This window comes from Vulpes vulpes, chromosome 3 (assembly GCF_048418805.1).
Source record: "Vulpes vulpes isolate BD-2025 chromosome 3, VulVul3, whole genome shotgun sequence".
Classification (NCBI taxonomy): domain Eukaryota; kingdom Metazoa; phylum Chordata; class Mammalia; order Carnivora; family Canidae; genus Vulpes; species Vulpes vulpes.
The window spans coordinates 49,243,014-49,265,045 of NC_132782.1; the positions used below are offsets into that span (position 1 = coordinate 49,243,014).

Here is a 22,032-nt window from a genome sequence, read left to right on the forward strand (position 1 = left end):
TTGAAAGTAAATCAGAAATAGATGAATATACGCAGGAAAAGTTGATGGTATTAATTCTCTGACTCTCTGACAGACATTTTTTATGTAGTAGTGGTAGCTGAGGATCAGAACACAGCAGACGCTCCCTCTTTTTCGCTGTTGCTTCTGCCTGCTTGGACCAGGTCTCTATCTTCCCAAGTCCAGTGTGACTCTACTCCAGTGTACTGTTCATTAAAGAACCGATCCTCTGATTGGGGTGCTGGTAAATGTTTCATAGCCGGCTCTCCCTGGAAAAAACAAGCCCTGGTTATTAGTGTTTGCCAACTTTCATGGTGTAAATACTCCCACCATGGCTGGTTTCGAGCTGTCTTAACGGCTGTCACTGAGCATCGAGTTGGGAAGAGATATGCAATAGCATGCCATTACGTAGTACTTGCACTTCAGAGACACAAGAGTTGCAACTATCTTAAAGAGCGTAGATAACAGTATAATGTAGGATAATGATTAGGAAGCGTTGGTTTTGGGTCATTTACTAGCTTTGTTTTTAGCATAATGTATTTAATGGTAGATTTGTATGACTTAAGTTTTTATAGTGGCTGTGTTTAACAAACAGCTCAAAAAGATCCCTGAAAACTTGGCAGTTGACTCTCATGAGCTCGTACAAGCAGTATATTGCTGATTCCTTAGATTCATCTCTATGTACTGCCCTCTTGCTTCTGGACTGAAGGTTTTGGTAGTTATTTTCAAATTATCTATGACTTTTCCCACTCACTAATGAATGGGTTGGAGAAGGAGAAGTTATGTATGTAAATTTGGCCCTATTTTGGAATCCCAATAATGCATGCTATAGAATTAAACATGGGTCATCATTATTCCTTTCCACTTAAAGGAAAGGGGGGCAAGGAAGCAAGTTTCTTGAAATCAGTAAGACTTTAACACTTTTTTCTCAAGAATATCAAGGTGCTTTATCAGGACTTTCCAATAATGCCCAAGAATGCAAATAGTGAGTTCAGTTATTCTCTTTTTCCATCAGTAAAATTTTGGTAAGATCACCATGTATTTATCACTTGCTACTCCTGGGAACCCACTGTCCTATTGTGGCAGCCCAAACCCTGACTTCTCTGCTAGCAGGAAGAAAAGAGATCAGAGATGAATCTACTAGAGTAAGATGTCCCCCTCAACAAGGGGATACCGATGCACAAAGGACTCAGCCCAGAAAGCACACAAAGGTAGCCTCCTGGCGACAGAGGGTTTTACAGCCTTGTCTTTGATACTCTCACCTACATGGACAGGACCCTGGCCACACCATCTCCTTGTAAAATCCTATGTTGCAGTGACAAAATGAATGCAGTTAACATCAGACTTCAACCAGAGGGTCACAACTTTTTTTTGAGTCATTTTCCTTTTTATTTTTAGGAGACAAACAGCCTTTCAAATTACCAGTTTCTGTTCCAGGATCTGGCCATCACAACTCTTATTGGCATAACAAGTAAGACATTTTTAAAACTTTCTTTGCTCCCCTCAGTATATTTCCCTCTGCCCCAGAAGGCCCATCAGGAGGGATACTAGCTATAGCCTCAGGATTGCGGGACTCATTCCCGAGGATACATACAGAGAGGGAAAGAGGAAATAGGATCCCTCCTTTTGAGTGTTAGGTTAAAAGAAAAGTGTTAACAAAGGAAAATCTGGTTAGTCATCTTGCTGTTTTGCACAAAATATGGGGCTTCCATAATGGTCACTAAACATTTAAAAGGAAAAGTGCACCTTGAACATCAAGAATGCTGACTTCAGTATGCACCCCGTTTATAGAAGCTGAATGGAGGTTATGTTTCCATCTTTAAATCTTAGCCTTTTGGGGTTTTGAATGGAGATTAAAGGTTATCTTGCCATTAGGCCACTCTCACTCCCACCTCTTAATTGACATGAATTGTGCCCCCAATTTCCCTGCCGTAGGATTCCCCCACTTACCCACTCCCCATCATCTTTACCATATTCTCTGCTTTCCTGTTACAATAAATGCCAACAATTCCACTTGTACTTTTAATACTACCTCCTCCTACCTTCCAAGGATTTTGTTTCTGTAATCATGTCTTTCTCCACCATCATCAACTTTTCTCTGGTCTGCTGGATCATTCCCATCTGCATATAAATATATTTTCTTATCCTGTACCAGATCTGATATTCAGCAAAGTCATTGACTATGGACTGAGTGCCTAGTTTGTGTTACTTACTGGAATAGGCACTTGGAATACATCAGTGAAGGAAAGAAGCAAATAAAAATTCCTTTCCTTACATCCTAGTAAAATAGCACCACTAAGACCTGGAGTCATCCTTAATTTCTCTTTTCATTACTCTTCACAGCCTTGGCTGTACCTGCAGAAGCCATCCTGCATCCCTCCTCTCAATACGCAGCTCTATAGTCATTGTCATAGAGCAATGTCACCTCCCTTGTGGATTCCTGCAACAACCTCACAACTGATCTGGCTTCCCCTTACCCCTATGCACCTTTCCAAGGGTAGCAAGAGTGTTATTTTTAAAAAGTAAATTTTATTGTCATCCACATGCTTAAAATGCTTTCTTTGGCCCCTGCCTGCTTCTCTGCCTTTACTTCCAACCACATTGCTACTCCCTTGTTCCCAGCACCCTGGTCTCTCACTCTCTTGAGCACTGCCAAGCTCATGGTGATCACAGTACCTTTGTTTTTATTATTTTCTTTGCCTAAAACACTCTTCCCTTCAATCTTTATATGGCTTTGACTTTTTCTTATTATTCAGACCATAGCTCAAGTGTCACCACCTCAGGAAGGTCACTTTAAGTAGTCACCAAGCCAATTATTCTCTATCACATAATTGTGCTCTATTTTTATTTTATTTGTTCCCAAGTTTTATTCAAGAACACATACAAATATTCCAGATAAATGAATTTTAATCTTCACCTTCCTCCTCTTCCTTGTCCTGATTAACCTGGAAGTAATGCAATCCGTGATTCTCTTTGCTGTTAGCAACTACGCTCAAACAATCACATGGATTATTCTTCTTCAAATATTCTTTTTCTTTTTCTTTTTCAATTATTTTTTGATGAGATACTTCATTGCTGTAATTTTGCTCTTGCTCCTTTCAGTAGTTAAAACCCCTCCACTGAGATTCCTAGCTTTTTTGTTCATTTTGATTCTCTCTGGAAGAAACTGCTCAAAACTGGCAGTGCCCATGAGTCCCTCTTCTACAGGGTGGGTGCAATCAAGGGCAAAGTTCAGAACTTGCTTCTTTTTTTTCTGCTCCCCTTTGCCACAAGCTTTTTCAAAGGCGAATGGTGGTAGCAGACGCAGAAAGCACAACTGTGCTCTATTTTTCTTGTATGGCTCTTTTCACAATCTGAAATTATATTTATCAATATTTTACTTGCATTTTCTTGCCTTCCCTCTTCCAGTGCGCATGAATGATGAGAACAGCACCCTGTCTGTCTTGACTACTGCTATGTTCCCAACGCTATTGATACTATTGACAGTGCCTAACATATCCAAGGGGCTCATTAAATACTTGCCAAATCTCTGGAAAGAACACCTTTGGACAGTCCATACTGTTAAGCGAGTTCTTCATTTCAAGTCAAACCTATCTCTGTGTAGCTTCCATTCACCTTTGTTCTGCCATTGCAGTGGCATAGGGTAATCTGAGTTTTCTCCGGGACAGTCTTTCTTCCAGATTTTTGAAAACAGCCCTCTTTTCTTTCATGATTGTTCCCTGTTCAATAACAGGCATCTCCAGGTTTTTCTTTATTTTTTAATAAATAACTTGATTATTTTTGTTCTTATGATTACTAATACATATTCATTGTAAAATGAAGATAGAAAACATCACAAGGTATGACAAAGGAAAAAAACCCACCTTTGTTCTACCATTCAGACCTAACCAACTAAAGCATTTTAATGTATACGTATAAATGAAGAAATCTGAATTATGTTCTCTAGATAGTTGTGAATACATTTTTTTTCATTTAACTTTATAAGTATTTTTAGGTTTTATTTAAATTAAAGTTAACAGATAGTATATTATTAGTTTCAGGGGTCAAATTTAGTGATTCACCAGTTGCATATAACACCCAGTGCTCATTCCATCATGTGCCCTCCTCAATGCCCATCACCCAGTAACCCCATCTCCCCACCACCTCCCGTGCTGCAACCCTCAGCTTGTTTCCTATAGTTAAGAAGAGTTTCTTATGGTTTGCCTCCCTCTCTGTTTTTATCTTATTTTCCTTCCCTTCCCCTAAAATCTTTTAATGTCATTAAATATTTTAATTCTTTTTTATTGTGGTAAGATGTATATAACATAAAATTTGCCATTTTAGACATTTTTAACTGTCTAGTTGAGGAGCATGCATGACATTCACAGTGTTGTGCAAACATTACCACTGTCTACTTCCAAAACTTTTTAATCACCCCAAACAGAAACTCTGTACCCATTAAATAACAGCTCCCCATTGTTCTTCCCAGCCTCTGTTAGGTAATCTGTAATCTACTTTTGGTTTCTATAAAGTTGCTTATTGAGATATTTCATATAACCAAACCATGCAATATTTGTTCTTTTGTATGGCTTATTTCAATTAGCATAGTGTTTTCAAGGTTTACCTTTGTTGTGGCATGTCTCAGAACTTCATTTGTTTTTTATGGCTGAGTAATATTCCATTCTATGTATATACCACATTTTGTTTATCCATTTATCTGTTGATGTAGTTGAGCTGCTTTCACCTTTTGGCTCTTATAAAGTGCTACAATGACTATTTGCATAAAGTATTTGTTTGAGTCCCTATTGTTAATTATTTTGGGCATAGGAATTAATTTCTGGGTCCTATGGTCATCATATATTCAGCTCTTTGAGAAATGTCCAAACTATTTTCCACAGTGAGTATATATCATTTTCCACTCTCACCAGCAGTGTATGAGGATCTCAATTTCTCCACAGTCTCATCCACGCTTGTTATTTTACTTAAAAAAAATTATTTTCACATCCTAGTCAGTACAGAATGGTATCTTATTATGGCTTTGAATTTGTTTCCCTAATAATTAATCATGTTGAGCATATTTCCACATACTTATTGGTCACTTGTATGTCTTTTTTTTGGAGAAATGTTTGTTCAAGTCTTTTGCTCATTTCTTAACTGGATTTTTGTCTTTTGTTGTTGAGCTCTAGAGTTCTTCAAATGTTGTGGATGTTAAAACCTTCTCAGACATTATTGCAGACATTTTCTCCCATTGTAGGTTGTTTTTTTCCCTTTCATGATAATGTCCTTTGATGTACAAAAGTTTCTGATTGTAATTAAGTCCAGTGTATCTATTTATTTTTTTTATAGTTCATGCTTTTGGAATCACATCTAAGAATTCAGTGTCAAATCTAAGGTGTTATAGATTTACTCTATGCTTTCTAATAAGATTTTGTGGTTCTTAGGCACCTTTTCATATTTTCTTTTTATTGATATTTTCATTTAGTTCATACATTGCTTTCTGATTTGAAACAGTTGTTTTAAAGTCTTTGTCCAATATGTCCAATGCCCATGCTTCCTCAGAGATGATTTCTGTCAGTTTATTTTGTTCCATTAAATATTATCATGTCATAACTCTGGAAATCAGATTGACCCCCTTCCCTAGGGCTTGTAGTTTTTGTTTTGCTATTTCTTGAATGCTGTCATAGTCCATTTGTTTAGTGACTTCCCTGAACTATTTATGCAAAGACTTTATCAGTTGTCATGTATGGTCAATGAAATCTCTGTTGCTTTAGCTTTTGTTCAGCTAGTGTTTTGACAAAGATTTTCTCGACCTCTACGAATTTAAAATTATGAGCAAAGAAAAAGCTCTCCCAGTCTTTGCAGATTTGTTCTTCACTGGGACACTTCAACACCTAGCAGGCTTACGCTGAGTGCAGAGATCATCCAGAGCTGGAAATTGGGGGGCTATTCTGGTCTTTTCTGAGCATGTATCTATCTTGCCTTAGGTGTGTGCATGGCTTTCTATAATCCCCAATATACACAGGTGCTTTTGAATGCCATAATTTCCCAAGGAAACTTTCTTTAGCCTTTATTTATAATAGCTGTTTTTTTATGTCTCAACTCTTTTGCCCTGGGTGATTATAGGTAGTTGGTTAGCCTTATGATATTTTTAAGCAGTATATGCTGCTGCCCTGAGTTAAGTTTTGGATTAGGTGAGATAGAGATGAGTGCCTTGCACCAGTGCTTCAGGTAACCCCCAGACAGGTTAAAATAGATCTATACAATAATTTGTGATGAAGTCTGCTCTTCCCCTTCTGTGACCAGACACCAGAGTCCTTCCCACTGTAGGAGTGTGAATGATCAACTTTGAGATTGTCACTGAGCTGAGAAGGGGGTAGGGCAAGGGCAATTAAAAATGACACAAAGCTTTCCTACCATTTTTAAGTTGCCTTTTTCTTGATTCAATGTTTGTTTGATTGCTGTAAACCTTTGTTTTTCAGGATTCTGACAAAGTTAGTTTTGACGGTTTCTGCTTGTTTGTCAATGTTTCTGTGGAAGGATGGGAACTTAGAGTTGCCTGCTCTGCCACTTTTTTGATGTCATTCCTCATTTTGTCATTGACTATTTTAAAGCATTACTTCTTGGTGAATGCACGTTGTTTCATTATGTAGATGTGCCATAGTTTACCGTTAATGATGCAGTAATGAACATCTTTCTACATCTCTGATTTTTTTTTGGCTTAGGATAAATTTCCAGGAATGACTGTGTCAAGTGCTATGAATATCTTTCAGTCTTTTCATATTTATTGTCAAATTGCCCTGCAGAAGGTTTGTGTCAATGCACATTCCCCCAAGCAGTCTATGAGAGTATGCATTTCATCATGCCTCACCTATAATTTGATAGCCTTTGCTCATTCAATAGACAAAAATAAAAATGCCTTATGATTGTCCTATCCACTCTCTTAGGAATTCCTCATATGATTTGAGTTGGAATCCATTCATTGTTTTGTTCCCTCAAAACAATGATGTACTTCAGTTTGTCAATTTGCTTGGATGTATGGGCCCAAGAAGTTATACTGTTCTTCTGATTAAGAATACAACATTTTTCTGCTCTCACAAATATGAAACTTGAATTTATTTTGTAGTGAATTTGAATGGTGCCTACCCCAAGCTGGTGCCTTTCAGGCCTGCAGGACGGCTGATCTCTCCACCTCTGCTGCTTTCTGTGATTTTCAACATTCTTCTCAGCCTGGCTATGCACATTGTGGGCTTCATTCTGGTTCAGAGGCAGCCTTGGTATTCCATGGAGATGCACAGGTACTATCACAGCCTCAATTCCAGCATCTCACATTCTAATTTCTATCAAATGTCATCTGGCCCCTATGACAGGAGGCAAATCATTCTTCATTCTTCTAGGAGCATTGACTTCTTGAAGTCCCTTGGGAAAATTTCTGGTGATCTCTTCTCCATAACACAGTTTGAGGATATTATTCATTGGCACTTACCTCTGCCTGTCTTGTGTCATAATGATCTACGACCATCTTTATATCTAGGGTGACCATGTTTATACTTTGCCTGGGCAGCCTCACTTTAAGCCTGATATCACAATGAAATTATTTGTAATTAATTAATTAATTACTGAAGTATAATTGGCATACAGTGTTATGTTAGTTTCAGGTGTACAAGCTATCGATTTGACAATTCTATACATAATTCAGTGCTTACCACGGTAAGTGGAGACAATCTGTCACCATGCATTATTATGATATTATTGATTATATTCCCTATGCTGTACTTTGCATCCTCATGACTTATTCATTTTGTAACTGGAAGTTTGTATATCTTAATCCTCTTTATCTATTTTCCCAATTCTCCTACCCATGTCTCCTCTGGCACCTACCAGTTCTTCTGATGATATTTGTCTTTTCCTTTAACACTCAAATCTGTTCTTGTTGGATGACAAATTATATGGTCACCCTATTTATAAATGTTTAGAGATCTTAAGCCATGAGAGGGAAGAATCATGGCTTACTCACATCTTTCCCACACAGCCAAAATACACATGATGGGTATCCAATTTATTGAATAAATACCTTGCTTATCTATCTATCATCTATCTATTTATCATCTATCTATTTTTTATTTTTTTATCTATCCAAAATATAGATCTACCTGTGCTGGTTTCCTTCTTTTTACTTTCCAGTATATTCTTTCCCAAAATATAAGTAATTACACTAAGGACATGGAGTCCTGTAGATATAAGTGTTCCATAAAGACCTACCATCTTACTTCATTACTTTTTGTTTTTTTTAGTGCCTGCATACTGCAAAATGAAAGTATCTCAAAGTTAACTATTTCTCCAACTGCTCCAGGAAAAATTGGAAATAACGGTGCCTTCACAAGCTATGAGAACACTACCATATGGTTCTTGGGAACAATCAACTGTATCATTGTGGCTCTTATTTTCTCTAAAGGAAAACCATTTAGGCAGCCCATCTATACAAACTGTGAGTAGCACTGTATTAAATCAAGGTGAGAGATCACCAGAGGGAACAGACATTCCAGGGTCACTCAGGGAGCAGCTGCAGAGTTGATGCTTATCTTGTGTCTCCTGACTTCTACTCTAGGGCTCTGTAAAACACATTGTGCAGCCTCATCCTTTGCTCCTTCCCTCAAAGGTGCATTAAATTCTAGGGTTTCCTTCTCTACCTCTTTCCTTCACCAGAAGTTTGTCTCTAGGTGTCTTTTCATGGCACCACTCCAAACTGGGATGGCTCATTTATTTCCTTACTTGTCATTACTTGTCAGAATTCATCTGAGAGGAGGTGGAGAGGAAATGTCACAGCACTCAGTTAGAACATGAGTCCTGTCATGAAGACAATGGTTAAGATGGCATTGTGTCATTGGCAGGGTGGGAGTGGGTCCAGTCTGTAGGAATCTGGCCACAGTGATTGTGAAAGCGTTGAGCCAAAGTACCTGCCTCTTCTTACATTCTGGGTGGGCATGGGGAGTATGTTAGGAGAAGAGGGTGACCTGGTTAGCACTTGGGACATTTATTTGTATGTTACCCCCATCTCTCTAATTGGAAAAATTTAGAAGCACAAATTGAAGAACCAATATCCTCATAAAAATTTGTTTGTTCAGAGAAAACTATGTTGCCATTCTCCTTCTTGGGATGAAAAAGCAGTCAAATGCTGACCTGTACATGACTGCAATTTAAACTTTTTGATTATTTACAACCCTCTTTTTTTCCAGAAAAAGATTTGAGGCAGGTGTTTTGCACCTGCAGTCTCTTTAGAGACTCAGATACTTAAATGTCTTCAAGGCATTTTCTGAAAATGTATTATGTCAGTGTTGCTCTCTCTATATTTCCCACTTTTACTAATTGAAACTTACAACATGTATGTGAAAATTTCCACTTGCCCCAAGGACATGCATAGACATTGTGGAGGTGAGACCCATTGCATTGAAATGAGCACTTTCCATTTATTATGCTGTGTTTGGATGTAGAAATCAAGTAAATTTAATCAGTGCTAATATAAAATATGTCTATCAATAGATGCGACACTCTATACTCTGATTTCTCTAAATGATAGCTTGTGTTCTTATTTCCTCAGATATATTTGTCCTTGTGCTGGTCATACAGCTGAGTGTGTGTCTATTCATTCTATTTGCTGATATTCCAGAATTATATAGGCGTTTGGATGTAAGTCTCATCTCTGGGATGTAATGATGGTTTACAGTTGTATAACACCCTGACTTCAAGAAGCAGGTCACGATTGCAACTGACATAGATTCTTGACACTGATTTTTTTTTTTTTTTTTTTGGAATAGTGAAGTTAAAAACAATACTGAATTTATTCATATTTTCTATTTAAACAGGCCAGGAAGTCAGATTATGTCTAGTCTTGATTTCAAATATTCCAGAAACATTGAACATTTTTCTTTTAAAAGATTCCTGTAAGAATGGAAAAATCTATTTATATATATTCCCTTTTAAGTGTGTGAGAGAAATTTTTTCTAAATGCTTCTGTTGTGAAGTTGTTGAAAACAGTTTGCCTATAACACTTTTCCCGTTAATCCTCAAATCTGTATTTATATCTTTTTTTAAAAATCTCTTTAAAAACATGTTTGTCTATATGTTCATATTTAATGTCTGCAAAACTTTCTTGCAGAGACCCATACCTTACCTCATGAACTCTCTTAAATTGTGTCACTTTGAGACAAATTTCAAATTCCTTAAGAGACAAATTTTTGAGCATGGAAAAATATATATTTCTATTCCTTTAACCTATACTTTTGAATTAGAAGTTCATTAGTTCATTATTACCAAATATCCTTTAGACCAATAAATAGAATAGAGAAGAGATGGTGAAAGGAAATGAGCTTTTATTACTTAGTGCTACGTGAACCTACCTGCCCACCTCTCCATCTCAAAGACATGTTTCATGAAGGTCAAGATCCTATCCTATTTATCTTATTCATCTCTTATTACTAGAGCTTGACATAGCCTATGGCACATAATGGCAATAAATGACTCACTGATTGTTGTAGATTAGGTTCCTATGTGGAGATGAGCACAGGGAGCTCTCATGCTGTCTAGTTATTGCAAACCAGTAAAACCTTCACAAACTCTTCTTGACATGTGACATACAAACTAATGTCTACATTTGGTTTTCATTTTGATGATTGTGTCACTGTGTTAAACCTGTAATTGCCACTATTGTTAAATATGTCCATGAATTAGAGTAAATATTCATGGAGGTAGTCTTTGCCCACTAGTCTTCTAAGTAACTTAAAACTTCTAAATCCTGTAGAAGTTAGGGTTAAGACATATTGGGTTTGGTCACATTCTTTATGAGTTAAGACTCTTACAGAGAGTGTGATTCCTCCAGTACAAGAAAATAGGGAGTCTGTTTAGCTTGGGGAGAACCTGTGTGGGGTCATTGCCAACATGACTGCAAAGGAGTCTGCAGAGAATTATTGCTCACCTTAAAAATAATTATCTTTTCTTATTATTGCACAAAATTGGGGGTATATTTTAGAAATTGAATATGCAGGCAAAGAAAATTGTGACCATTATTCATTATATCCTTCTATCTTTGAAACCATATATTATAATGTGCATTGACTGATTTATGAAGTGTATTTTAAATGGAGTCATGCTGTCTAGTTATTGCTCATTTTTTTAAGAAATTGCGTGATTTTTTTAAATAGAAAACACATTCACACAGTTTAAAATTCAAGTTAGAAACTCTATATCAAAAAAAAAGAAAAAGAAAAAAAGAAACTCTATATCCTCCCATCTTTTTTCCCCAGCTATCAGGTCTCCTCTCTGGAGGCAACTGATGACACTACTTTATTTTATGTACTTTCAGGCATATTTTATACAAAGGCATACACACATATATATTTCTGACATGTATATCCTCCCATATTTTTACACAAATAGTAGCAGACTATTACATTCGTCCAGGTCTTCTGAGCTGGAAATGGCAAGGTGAGATGAGATGTGTAAGCAAGTTGTGGAGGGAATGCCTGTAAGGAAAAGAACATTAGGAAGCCAGAAGAAGAGAGGGAGGGTCCCACACTATGATGTGGGCCTGACCCCTATGAAGGAGGCAAGGAGGGAAGAAGGACCAGATGAGTAGGGATTCAGACTGCAGTGCAGCTCTAAGAAAGCCTAGCCACAGTTGCCCATCACAGGTGTCTAGTGTCTCACAAGAATGAGTGCAATAAGAAGATGTGCCATCCTCAGTTATTAGCTTTGAGTAACCCCTGGGAAGTGTGGCCTTAAGGTGAGCGTGGTGGGGATTTCGAGGGTAGCACTGGAGCACCTGCCACTTATTCCCCCAGTAGGAAACCTGCATGGAGTGCGTTCATGGCAGCCACAACCACATACATGGTTCCTCACCTTGTTCTTTCATGAGACGGTGTATTTTGGTAATTGTCCCGTAACAGTTCATAAAACTTCCTCATTCTTTTTTTTTTTTTTTTGCTAATATATACCATAATTTATATGTAGTTCCCTATTGATAGACATTTAGGTTGCTTCCAATGTTTTGCTATTATAAAAAAAGCTGTAATGAAATAACATTATACATATATCATTGCAGGCATGTACAAATATATCTCTAGGATAAATTCCAAGAAATGGTTTTGAACTCTTAATTTTACTAGCACTGCCCTCCATGGAGTTGTACCAATTTTAATCTCCTCTCCCCCCCACCTAAAAAGCAGTGTATGAAGCAGTGCTGAGTATAGCAGTATGCGTTTGGTTTCATTTCATTCATCCATCCATTCATTCCTTAATTTATCCATCCATTATATACATAATGTGCATGGGAGGAATTGGGAAAGATGCAGAGAAACTGGGAAAAAAGGCATGAAGTGACAGCTTGATTTCAGCCCCACTTCTTCCATTGGTGACTATCCTCATCATGGTACCATCCATGCAGCTGTACACACAGTCCTAAGGGTGAGCCCTGACTCAAGGCCCAAAAAGCAGGGTTCAGCTGAGGGGTGATGTGGAACCAGAGAGAAGAGGACAACAGTGCCCTTTGTGGAGGTTTGACATGTGTATCCTCAGAGCCTCTGAGAAATAGAACCACATTCCTGTATTCCCTCATAAAAGCAAATGACTGTAAGCAAACAAAAACTACTTTACTAAATTTATCACATTTTAATCACATTTATCTTAGGAAATTCAGAAATTATGGGGAACCAAAAAATCAGAAGAAGAAAGAAAGAAAAAATAGAGTAACAATCCTAGTTTACAAATCATTGGAATTTTGGAGTATAATCCTTCCGTATTGTTTGATACATGCATAAAAATATACGCCTTATTATATGTGTTATACATACGTATGTGTATCTAAGATGTATGTATGTAACATACACCGACACACATGTCTATATCACATACATGATTTATAACCCATGAAAATGTACACGGTGAACATGTGAACATTTTTCTAGTGTTTGTCTTCAAACTAACAGTGATTCTCCATCTCTCACCAGCTGCTCTGCACTCCTGTTGTGTGGAGGCTCTACATCATCATTATGCTCAGCTCCAATTTCATTGTGTCCCTTGTTGTGGAGGTAAGTGCCCTGGGGCTGCCGATCATTTGGAGCAGGGAGGGACAGGGCATTCTTTGGGATTCTGAAAAAAGGAACAGCTTTAGTAGATCAGACTCAGCAGTGTAAGGGGCTCCCTTCCTTGGCCACATGAGCAATGGTGCTTTCCCCTGGTGAGTTCCAAACAAGGTGTTAGTTTTCCCATCTATAGAGTGGACCTGGAGAGAATGGGATTATGATATCCAAGGTCCTGTTCGTTTCTAAAATCCACAAATAGAGACCAATTCAATTAATTTTTCTGAAATTAAATATGATTCACATACTATAAAATTCTCCTTCTTGAAGTGTACACTTCAGTGGTTGTTAGTATATTCACTGAGTTGTGCAACCATCACCTCTAACTCTAGAACATTCTCATCACCCCAAAAGAAACCCTGTACCTGTTAGCAGTCGCTCCTTATTTCCCCTTTCCCCTCCTTCACCCTTTGGCAGCCCCTAATTTATTTTCTGTCTCTAGGGGTTTGCTTATTCTGGACATTTCACATAAAGGGAATCACATAATATATGGCCTTTTGTGTCTGGCTTCTTGCACTTAACAACTTCTATTACTTTTACTTTACAGATGGGAAATAAGATTCATAGTGAGCTTTTCCTGGCTTTTATTCTTCATCTCCCATTTGCTCCATTTCCTCAGTAAAATGAGTTTGTGCTTCCTATTTCTTTGGCTACATGGTTCAGTCTCTCCTCCTTCAGTTCTCTTAGACAAGCTCTCCATTCTTCAAAGCCTACTGGAGAACAGGGGGCATCCCAAGAAAAGGCATCCGTGTCAAAGGGGAGGTGAGCATCAGGATTCTATCCATCCCCACCCCTACTTCTGGTTGCAAATCCAGCTTTGTTCCAGCGATTCACAGCGGGCAGAGAGTACCTGGAACCTGATTTCCCTGCAGAACCTTCCATACTGGGCAAAGTAAAAAATGCACAGGAGCTGGTGGCAGATCAGGGCATAGAATTAAGGTACTGGAGCCTCTCTCTGTATGCAAAACCAGGGCCTCTCAAACTTGAGTGGGTGTCAGAGTCACCTGGAGGACTTGTTAAAACACAGGTTGCCCAGCCCTTCCCCCAGCACTTCTGATTCAGTAGGCCTGGAATAGGCACACATTTTTGTTTCTAACAGGTTGTCAGGTGATTCTAACCCTGCTGGTCAAGGAACCACGCTGAGAAGTACCACGCTAGCCCATAAGGCCTCCAAAGCCACCAAGTTAATAAAGGATACATGTGTATCCTCATAACCTAGTTGCGGAAGGGTGAATCTTGCCCTTTAAGGGATAACTTTATGCATGTATCTTGTCTCTGGCACGACCACATTATTTCCTCTCTCTAGTACATCTGCCTTCATGTCTGCATATTGAAATGCTATTTCATCCTCCATGGCACGGCCGTAGTACTATCCTCTTCACGAATCTTTCCCAAAGCATAGATGGGTTAGGCAAATAACAGTGGCTTAAACAATAAAGATATTTACTGACTCACTTAAGAAGATTGGAGGTAAGTGGTTTCAGGGCTGGTTTAGTAACTCAATGGTGTTGTTGTGAATCATCTTTCACTTTTCTGTCTCCCCATCTTTAGATATTGACCTTTCATGTTTGTGTGTATTGCTTATGGTGTCCAGATAGTTTCTATGTAGCTGGGCAGCATCTCCGTTTTAATGCAGAAAAAAAAAAAATGAAAGGAGAGGCACCAGCAAGCTTTTCCCCCTCAGATATGAACCTCTTACGAAGAAACAAAATAATTCCCCATAGCCACCCAGTCTCTTAAGCCTCATTGGTTGGAACTGTATCTTATTGTTGTCCTGAGTAGAAAAGGATTCTGGGAGAGTGGATCTATGCCAAAAAAATTAGAAAGATTGGCTTAGATTATTTGTGAGTTATTTCCTTTTAGGTGGACAGGAAAAAGTTGGGAGGAAGGCACAATACGGTAACTGAACAACAAAGTCTGCCAGGAAGGAAGCCGTTCAACTGCTACAATATTTGCAGTTAAGAGCATAAGCCAGAAGTAGTCAACCTGGGTTTAAATCCTGGCTCCACCCTTTCTTGCTGCCTGACTCTGGGTAGCACCTGCTATTCCACTTCTCTGTGCTTCTGTTTCTTCATCTGAAAAACAGTGATAATAAGGGTATCTTACCTCATAGGGTTACTGTAGCATGAAACCTGAACACAGAAAAAGCACATGGTAAATGTTTAATAAATATCAACCATTATTATCATATTATCTCTTGTGGTACTTAGTATTTCTTTCTTTGAATCTATCAATCATTTAGGCTTTCTTCTGCTCACTCACTCTTCCCACAGACAGTTGTTGACCATGTGTCATGTGCTAGGGCACAATGTGAGGTGGATTCTGATGATCTTGTCGATTGCTCACACTTTATGGTGAGCAAGAGGATAAACACCACAGTTATTTGTGTATCGATATAAGTTATGCTGGCAGGAACTCATCTCAGTACCTTCAGTATCTAAACTGCTTTATTCTCATCGAAGCTGGGTAAAGTTTGGTTCAGTGATGAAACGTAAGAAGTGACACTGCTCACCTGCAGCAGATGGAGAAGGTAATTTGATACTCATGAAAGATTAAGTTTCTCCTTTGTTTCTTCTGTCCAGTGAGAAATGGAGACAGGTATGGATGTTTAGAGTGGGTTCCCAGGAACTTTCACACTGAGAAATAACACTGTGGGATCCCAGCTCCCATCCCCTACTGGCTCTTTCACGGCAGACTCCAGTTGTTTGAAGTTACCCTTCTGCTGTCAGTAGGCACACAGGAACAAACCAAAGCCATTTCAGTCTATGGTGAAGGCCGTAGCAATGGAGAATTAGGGACACTGAGATTTCTTGTCTTAGTGGTGTGCCTAGCAGAGTAGGTGAAGACCCTAGACTGTCATGGATGCAATGAGATATTTTCCTCAGGTAGCTGTAGGTATGTGTGACAGCAGATGCTAGAGATTCCTAGGATGGGCTTGCTCACTCCATGTTACCTGGCCGGCCTGTGACAGAAATGGTCCAGAGAGCTTTTGGGGGAGAGGCATGAGGGATGGCTGGCCTCCTTTTGTACAATCCTGAATATTGCCTGGTCCACTAAGATGTGTGACTCTACCCCTAATCTTAGAGCAGCCCAGCAAACAGCTTTGAATGGAACCTTATCCTTACTTTGCCTTCTCATGATGTGACCTCCAAATAAAAGGCAGAAGAGTAAACATGGATAGCTTTAATTCTCCTCGCTTTTTTATTACTTATGTGTATTTTGTATATGTATGTATGAATTACTTTAGTAGCCAATCTGAAGTTTTGTTTTCTGTTATTTTAAGAAATGGTAATTCTTAAAGGGTTTCCTTTTGTTTCTAGTTCTACATTTAATATAGAGGGGCAGGACAGATCACTTCTCAGTGCTTTGGTTTCCCTTTCCAGAGCAGCAAAGTGACACAGGTCATCATAATTGTATGTAATTCTAGAATTCTGTAAACACTTAATGCATGGTATACAGCACTAAAGTCTGTCTGTGAGGGTGTGTGTGTGTGTTGTGTGTGTGTGTGTGTGTGTGTTTTGCTTTGTTTCATTTGTTTTGTTTCAAACCTGCTAAATTAAAGACCATTAACAGGATGCCTAGGATCCTGCCTTATTCTAGCTCTAAGGAGAACTACTGTTCTCTTGTTAATTAGGAAGGACAAAAAAATCTTGGTGTGGGAAAGTAGAATCACAAGTTTGACTAGGTGAGCCCTGAGGTTTGCAAGATGCTCTTTAAATGGCTGTGTGGGTCTTCAGCAGCCTAGTAGCAGATGATCCATTTTTAGAGAAAGACTAAGACTAGCTACTCCCATTATTTCTATGGACAAAGGGACTCAAATGTCAAAGATGGGTGGATTTTAGGAAAATTACTACTCTGGCAAAGTTCCTTGTAGAATTCCATAGAATTGACTCTTTCATTTAGCAAAGATACCACTGGCAGACACCAAAATGAGTTCTAATTTTGTGGGACAGCAGGCTTCTCATATTTTTCTTTTTGTTTCTCTCATGATAGCTTCTAAGATGATTAGCTTTTATGGCTACATATGATACAAATGAAAAATGAACAAAATAACCTCTCCTGCACTCTGTGTTGTAAGTTATAACTTGGGCTCTATTTGAAGCTTAGTATAACTCAGGAAATAAAAAGTCAGTCTAAAATGTTTCCAAAGAGACAAATCCTTTGTATTCTTAAAAAATGCATTGCAATGAAATATTTGTAGGTGAAGGTCAGAGGCCGCAGTCAACATAGTGCATTAGCCACTTGTTAAATAAATAGTTTAGAAGGGGGGGAAAGAGAGGCACCTATGCCATGCCATGCCCTGCATTTTGAGGATAGCTATGTAAACTTTATGACAAACATGAAAGGAAGGAATTCCTTTTTCTACTCACTGAGGCTCAGAGAAGGTAATTAATTTGCCCATACTAAGTGTCAGAGCTGGAACTTGAATCCAGATCTGTCCAGCCAAGGCTGTGGTGCGTATTCCAATTTTACTGACCTATGTTCACAACTATGCACTTACATGCTAGGGCACACCAAAGCCACATCTTTCTATAGGGTAATTTCTATAGGGTAATTCCATTTAGGGGTAATTCTAAATATAAAATTTTATATTTTATAGTGAATTTATAGTAAATCAAATACAGATGTGGTATGGAGTGGACTGCAGAATTTGAATGATTTTAAATTTAATTTCCATATGAGAGTCAGAAGAAATTTCATCCTTGAGCAGACTACTTCAAGCTATTTCCAGATTCTTGAAACTATGTACCTCTCTCTTCTCCCAGAAGATTTCCTTAAGTGGAAAAGTTTGAGAGGCTGAGACCTAACCCATGAAACCACACTGAAATTGTCTGTTCAGGCCTCAAGTGTTTTGTCAGGCTGGATCTTAGCAACCAATGTGGTGGTTCCTTCTTAGGGTCTATGGAGGGCCATCACCTGGAAATATTTGACCTCTGGTTGTAAAGAGTAACTCTTTTGTTTTGCAGGAGGCCATCATTGAAAACCGAGCCCTGTGGATGTCATTCAAAAGGTGTTTCGGTTATCAATCCAAAAGCCAGTATCGGATATTGCAGAGGACCTTGGCAAATGACCCTAGTTGGCCGCTGCTAAACCAAATGTCCTACTCTGACACGCCAGGGTGTGAAAGTGGAGTGTCTTACAGCAATCCAGTATTTGAGAGCAATGAGGAACAACTCTGAAGCCAGCGTGATATCGAAGTTGACAAACAAACAATGACATAAGGAATGAGTTTCAGTGATTTTCAAGCAAATAGACTCTTCTAAAATCAACGGAGTTTTTGGGATCAAAAACTCTATCCAATCGTGGTGGCAAGTTAGAGTCTACTTGATACAATACTTTCTACAGAGCAGAACACTGCCCCAGAAGAGTACTTTCCTCTTGGCTTCTGAAAATACTGATGGTGTTAGTGAAATAAGAATGGGCCAAGGATGGCAATTGACCAAGAACCTGAGAGGCTAAAGGACAAGAAGAATATTTAATCTTTCTTCTTAGATAACATATTTTTCAAATGAATCGTGAGAAAATAGCACTATGTGTAGTCATGGTGAAAGATCATTTTTGAATTTGTATTTTATTGGTGGAAAAACAAATGCATGGGAACCATCACACCAATCTTCACTGGTTTCCTTTCCTTTATAGTACATTCAGGGTTGAGACATTTCCTTCTGCTTCTGGCTTTCCCCTATGTACTAGTAAAGATGGGCAAAGCTGATGCTGCAATAACAAACCACTCCCTTGTCTCAGTGGCTTACCACACAAGAGTTTCTTTTGTGGTCCAGGTGATTCTATCGACTAGCTCTCCTCCGAGTGGTGACTGCTTCAATCTGTCAGTCCCACCGCCTGAAAACAAGGATTCCATGTTTACTGTGATGGGGAAGGAAGAGTCTGGAGATCACACAAGGGCTTTCCACTGCCTCATCCCAAAAGAGCCATGCATCTCTTCCACTACTCACATCTTATTCCTCAGTAACTTGGCAAAATAGTTGAACAGTACAGTCTGAGTTTAGAGCTGGTTTCATGGGCATATGACCTGTGCCATCACCTAAGGGGCCATGCTTAGAAGAGACCCACACTCATTTTAATGCTTTGCTGTTGCCATCTTGAAATTCTTAATTTTTGAACAGAGGTCCCCACATTTTCATTTTGCACTCAGCCCCCCAAATTATGTAGTTTATCCAACTTGTGTTCCAGAAATACTGACACTGTTCTCTGAGCTCTGCATCTCTTGCTCCTGTGAGCCTCTCCTGTTTTAGGAACTCCACATCTCACTTGTCCAACTCGAGGTATTTCCACTCCTCTGCTCTATTATTTTGGAGAAAAGATCGTCTTGTGCTACAACATTGTATGTTATCATTGATGTTAAGTTCCTACATAATTTACACATTCCTTAAATCTGAGGCTTCAGTTTTCAGAAAATAAAAATTGCCCTTATTTTATCACTATTATAATCTTATTATATTAGATTAATTTGGCATAGAAAACACCCAGGTTTCTGTTAGCTCAGCAGACAACTCTGAATTCTAGGATAAAATACACAAATAATATTTTAAAGCAAAAGCAAAATTTTCACTACAAAAATCAAATCCTAAGTGAATGTTCTAGGTAGTGGGTGGGTCTCAGGCTAGCTTTGTTACTTATCAATAGCATCTACAAGTATTCTCTCCCCTGGCTGAATTCCTGAGCATGGTTGGAGGCTCTGTGGCTATAGATGATTCTGAGAACATGATGTTTCTCAGCCATGAAAGTACCTTGTTGCTTCTGGTTTTAAAATAGGGTGTGAAGAATCACTTAAATAGAATGATTGTCTTCCTTGGTCCAGAAAGAAATGTTTCCTTTTACAAAGTTAGCCTCAGCAGTGATATGGTTGCCCTGAATGTCTTTTTCTAGGACTTACAGCTTACTCATTTTTTAAGAGTGGAGGGTTGTGGATAGGGCAAGCTGGAGATGGTCTACAACCTAGTGATGGGCAAGAGCAACATGTGCAGTCACATCTAGAAGAACTTACCAGGTGCTGTTACCTCCGTTAGCTCATTTAAATTGCATGATTCTCAGGACTTAGGCAAGGAAGGACTTATCATCTACTTTTACAGGTGAGAAAACTGAGATTCAGAGTAAGGCAAGCTGACCCAGGCCTCAGACACAGATCTTCTGAGCAAACCTTCTGTTGTTTCCAAATACCTCCTAATTACAAAGCTACAGCAGGGCAGGGTGTTTGGGGTGATCTCACAGTCAAACAAAGAATGAGTTTCTTATTTGCCAGGTGGAATGAGGCAACCGGTTGCTAATACCAGGGCCTAATGTTCAAATAAATGCCAGGAATCCTGCCAGGCTTGGGATGCAGGTATATTCCAAACAAAACAAAACTAAAACCTATGAGTGTCTATTGAGACTCTGAGTTGCTCTTGCCTTGGTCCTAAGTGATTCAATCACAGGGGATTGAATCTAAAATCTTTGTCAAAAGGGATTTATTCTGAAGACTGTACTTGAAATAAACTATATCTTAGAGGTAGTGAGAAAATGCTTAACTTGGAAAAGCAAGGCTGACAGGGTGTAGTCAAGGGATGTAAAAGTTGTTTTCAAATACTTGAAGGGTTTCCGTGGGAGAGAAGGCTCCCACCTGTGCCAGGTGGCATGATCACTGGGTAAAGGGCATGGTGAGAATGGCTTTAGTCTAACACAAAGACCACTGTCCCAACAGAAATGGAACCTGGTGACCTCATGAGGTGTGTGCTCCATGGCATTGGAGGTACAAGTGGATATCCAAAGACAAATTAAAGATGGAAGTCAAGTATCAGATGGAATTTAATTACCTGCAAGCTACCTTCCAGGCTTAATGTGCACATGTCTCAGTTTTATACTATGATATGAACCATTCATCGTCACTGCCCACATAGAATATCAGACTGCCTATTGTGAGGAGATGGGCTGGGGAGAACAGGCTCTCAGCCTTTTGGGGTCCTACAGTGTAGACAAATGGGCTTGACTGCTCTGTGCCTTGGAAGGGGGCTTTTGATGAAGATAATATTCTAGAAAACAGGTGTCCACTGATGGGTCCTGATTGCCAAACTGACAGCTGGGGAATACTTCTGATGTGTGTATTTTCATAGAAAAAGAAGTTTGAACATTTCAGTGAAGGACTTGGGAGAGTACCCCAAACTGAGGGCAGAGCTACCTGCACCAAATACACTTGTCTGACCAGGACTCAGAGGAGAAAAGGAGACTCATCTGATCCTAATAATTTAAGAGTTTCACCATGTGTTTACTCCAAGGTACACAGCTCTGGCCCACAGAAAGGAACCCTTGCCCTGGGCTTTTCTCACTAAACATGTAATGATCTGAGAATGGAAATATGTCTGTGCCATCTGTGTCCTTATGAGCTCACAGAAGTGTGTATGTACACACTTGCAGATGTGATGAATGAGAAAGTGATTATTCAGAGCCTTGTATTTAGTTTATGCTGTAATAAATTATTCTGTACAAAAGAGGCAAGTATAATCTATAATTCTAGTGTTTTAAAATCAATCTTTCTCCTTTTCTGCAGTGAAGCCTTTCACTCTGGCTAACAAAATGGTGCGATCTATTCCAGTAATGTTGAATCAAAGAAACATCTTTATAAAGTTCTAGGCATTTCCTAACACTGTAGATACAATTATTCCCTGCTTTATAACGGGGCGCTGCAGTCTACAAAATACATTCATACTCATTCTCTTAGTTAAACCTCATAACTATCATAGGAGGAAGGCAGGGCAAGGATTACTATCCTCCAGACCCTCCAAAAATCACAGTAACTTGTCAAGGGCATAGGGGAGCTAGAGCTACATTCAGACACAGAACTTCTGCCAAAGAGTTCCCTGTTCCGTCACTCTCCCATGTTGTTTCTCCTGGATGAAATGTTTGTAGCACTGAGAAACAAGAAGGCAAGCAA

At 38.9% G+C, this 22,032-nt stretch overlaps 1 protein-coding gene and 1 pseudogene across 11 annotated transcripts in view; one reads left to right on the plus strand and one right to left on the minus strand.

The window, feature by feature from the left end:
* Window positions 1–21,589, plus strand: part of ATP13A4 (ATPase 13A4) — a 111,600-nt gene extending 90,011 nt beyond the window's left edge. For 3 of the 11 annotated variants that reach the window (XR_012000408.1, XM_072752396.1, XM_026016444.2), the window contains 6 exons: window positions 1,396–1,468; window positions 7,100–7,271; window positions 8,268–8,461; window positions 9,572–9,660; window positions 12,975–13,055; window positions 18,074–21,589. Coding sequence is in view for 6 of the 11 variants with exons in the window: in XM_072752396.1 (XP_072608497.1) it covers window positions 1,396–1,468; window positions 7,100–7,271; window positions 8,268–8,461; window positions 9,572–9,660; window positions 12,975–13,055; window positions 18,074–18,286 (822 nt within the window). In the remaining 5 variants the exon portion in view is untranslated. Of the gene's footprint in view, window positions 1–1,395; window positions 1,469–7,099; window positions 7,272–8,267; window positions 8,462–9,571; window positions 9,661–12,974; window positions 13,056–13,653; window positions 13,869–18,073 lie in introns of those variants that run through there. The other 8 variants (XM_072752397.1, XM_072752399.1, XR_012000404.1 and 5 more) reach the window with 7 other exon arrangements.
* LOC112933309 (large ribosomal subunit protein eL22 pseudogene) lies at window positions 2,904–3,734 on the minus strand (annotated as a pseudogene).
* Window positions 21,590–22,032: the final 443 nt, after the last annotated feature.